Source organism: Protopterus annectens, chromosome 14.part0 (assembly GCF_019279795.1).
Source record: "Protopterus annectens isolate FY-2018-M chromosome 14.part0, PAN1.0, whole genome shotgun sequence".
Lineage (NCBI taxonomy): Eukaryota > Metazoa > Chordata > Ceratodontiformes > Protopteridae > Protopterus > Protopterus annectens.
In genome coordinates this window covers 1,116,618,160-1,116,619,932 of record NC_056748.1, presented here as the reverse complement: position 1 = coordinate 1,116,619,932, position 1,773 = coordinate 1,116,618,160, and the positions used below count along the sequence as shown (strand labels likewise).

The 1,773-nt window shown below is 37.3% G+C and overlaps 1 protein-coding gene across 1 annotated transcript in view; it reads right to left on the bottom strand.

Moving 5' to 3' along the window:
- Positions 1-1,033, bottom strand: part of AIFM2 (apoptosis inducing factor mitochondria associated 2) — a 189,110-nt gene extending 188,077 nt beyond the window's left edge. Inside the window, exon 1 of the mRNA XM_044055662.1 lies at positions 867-1,033. Within this exon, the coding sequence (XP_043911597.1) occupies positions 867-925 (59 nt within the window). The 5' untranslated portion in view covers positions 926-1,033. The remainder of the gene's footprint in view (positions 1-866) is intronic.
- Between the last annotated feature and the right edge of the window lie 740 nt (positions 1,034-1,773).

Sequence of the window (1,773 nt, the reverse complement as noted above, 5' to 3'; positions counted from 1 at the left end):
ATAAAATGTAGTCATGTAAACAAGCCTAGCCTTTTTAACATTTTGATTCTGGCACATTTCATTACACAAGACAAATATTTATCGCAGGTTGTGCTGAAAAAGGGTTAGCCTTTTCTATGTTTTAAAACATATATTTTACTTCACTTCAGTCTTGCTTGTTACATTTTCTAATGGAGTAAGACAATGGGTGGGGGGTGTAACCAACTAATCTGCTGTTTTAAGTGCTTTGACTTTCTTTGCTTTGGCAATAATTAAGTTTAAGGTGAAAAAAAAATCTGAGTACAGGCCCACCAATTCAAACTGCACATACATCTCAACCTCTTAGTGCCAAAATAGGGATGGATTTTACACATTGCTCTTATAAACTTAAAAAGTTGCTAGACTAACAGAATTTGTATAATTTTCTGAAGGATATGAAGCCTGAAACTCAAACTTATTTCAGTATTTAGTGACTTCATCCCTCAGTGATTTGCCAGAAAAAACTAAAGTTTTATGAGGAGCAGACCAAAAAATACAAAGCAAAAATCTGGACAGTTGAGAGGCATGCTTACTAAAAACATAAATAAATTTTACTACAGTAGGAAATACTAGGTTTTATTTTTTCTGTTTTCTTACTGAAACCTTTGTAACTGCCGGCCCACCAAATGACTCATTTTCTACAACTCAAAATGAACATTCACTGCTAGAGTAAATAACATAGATGGAAAAAATTAAGTGGTTGGAAATCTTTAAAATCCTCAATGCATTTTGAAAATTGCCACAGGTTGGTCAGTCCAGGAGAAAGCAACAAAGCAATTTACAGTTTTCCTTCTCTTAAATAGCTGCAGCTTACTGTCACACATCTACAAAAGATCACTGATACTCACATATAAATCAGGATTAGAACAGGAATAACAAAGATCCAAGTTTCCAGAGAAAAGAACATCCTGATGTTTCAAAGTGTGTTTGCATTCACCTCAGTAGCAATGCCTGACTGCCTGTAGCACAGATTTGGAATAGCTTTTTCCTTTTGTTAAACTTGGTCACGTGACACTGAGAGAAAAACTGTTTGGTGGAAGTCACTGTCAGCAGGGGAGGGCTGGCTCAGAATGAAACCTGAATATTTACTAGCTGCTAGAAATGGAAACTAGTAAGAGGAACTCTGCTATAGTGCCCTGAAGGTGTGATACAAACTGTATCCTTTTTAACTAACTCACTGGAACTGTGCAGTACTTTTCAGCAAACTACCCAGCAAGACAGGAATGCCTACCACAGCCAAAAATACTGAGTATATTGTCAGAGCTTTGAAGAGTTGGCTGAAATTCTAGTGGCTTGGAGTGAAAACTGGCAAGATTCCAAGCATGCATATGACCCTGGTGTGAAACGAAAAGGGCAACATAAAAGATTAGGTTATGGGGGGGGGGGGGGGTAAAAAGAGATTGATAAAGCTGAAAATGTGGCTTGGGGCGACAAAAGGAAGTAGCAGTTGTGATTGTATTCATATGCTTCCTAAACTGGCTGTGCACATGAGTAAGTAATCACCTTTATTAATGTGTCTCTAGTGTCTAACCTCTAGTGGCTCAATGCCCCCTTAGTTTGTAAACTACACACTTAGTAGTCATGACTTACTACCAGCCTACTAGCAAGTTTGCAGCTTGAAAAAAGTACTTTGTGTAAACTGTGGAAAAGTGTTATGTTGAGAATTAATAAGAGGTTACTGTTGCGACAATTGGAACACAGACAAAGTTCCACTACAAAAAACAGATTAGCATTGAGAAAGGGTGTTTACCCAAA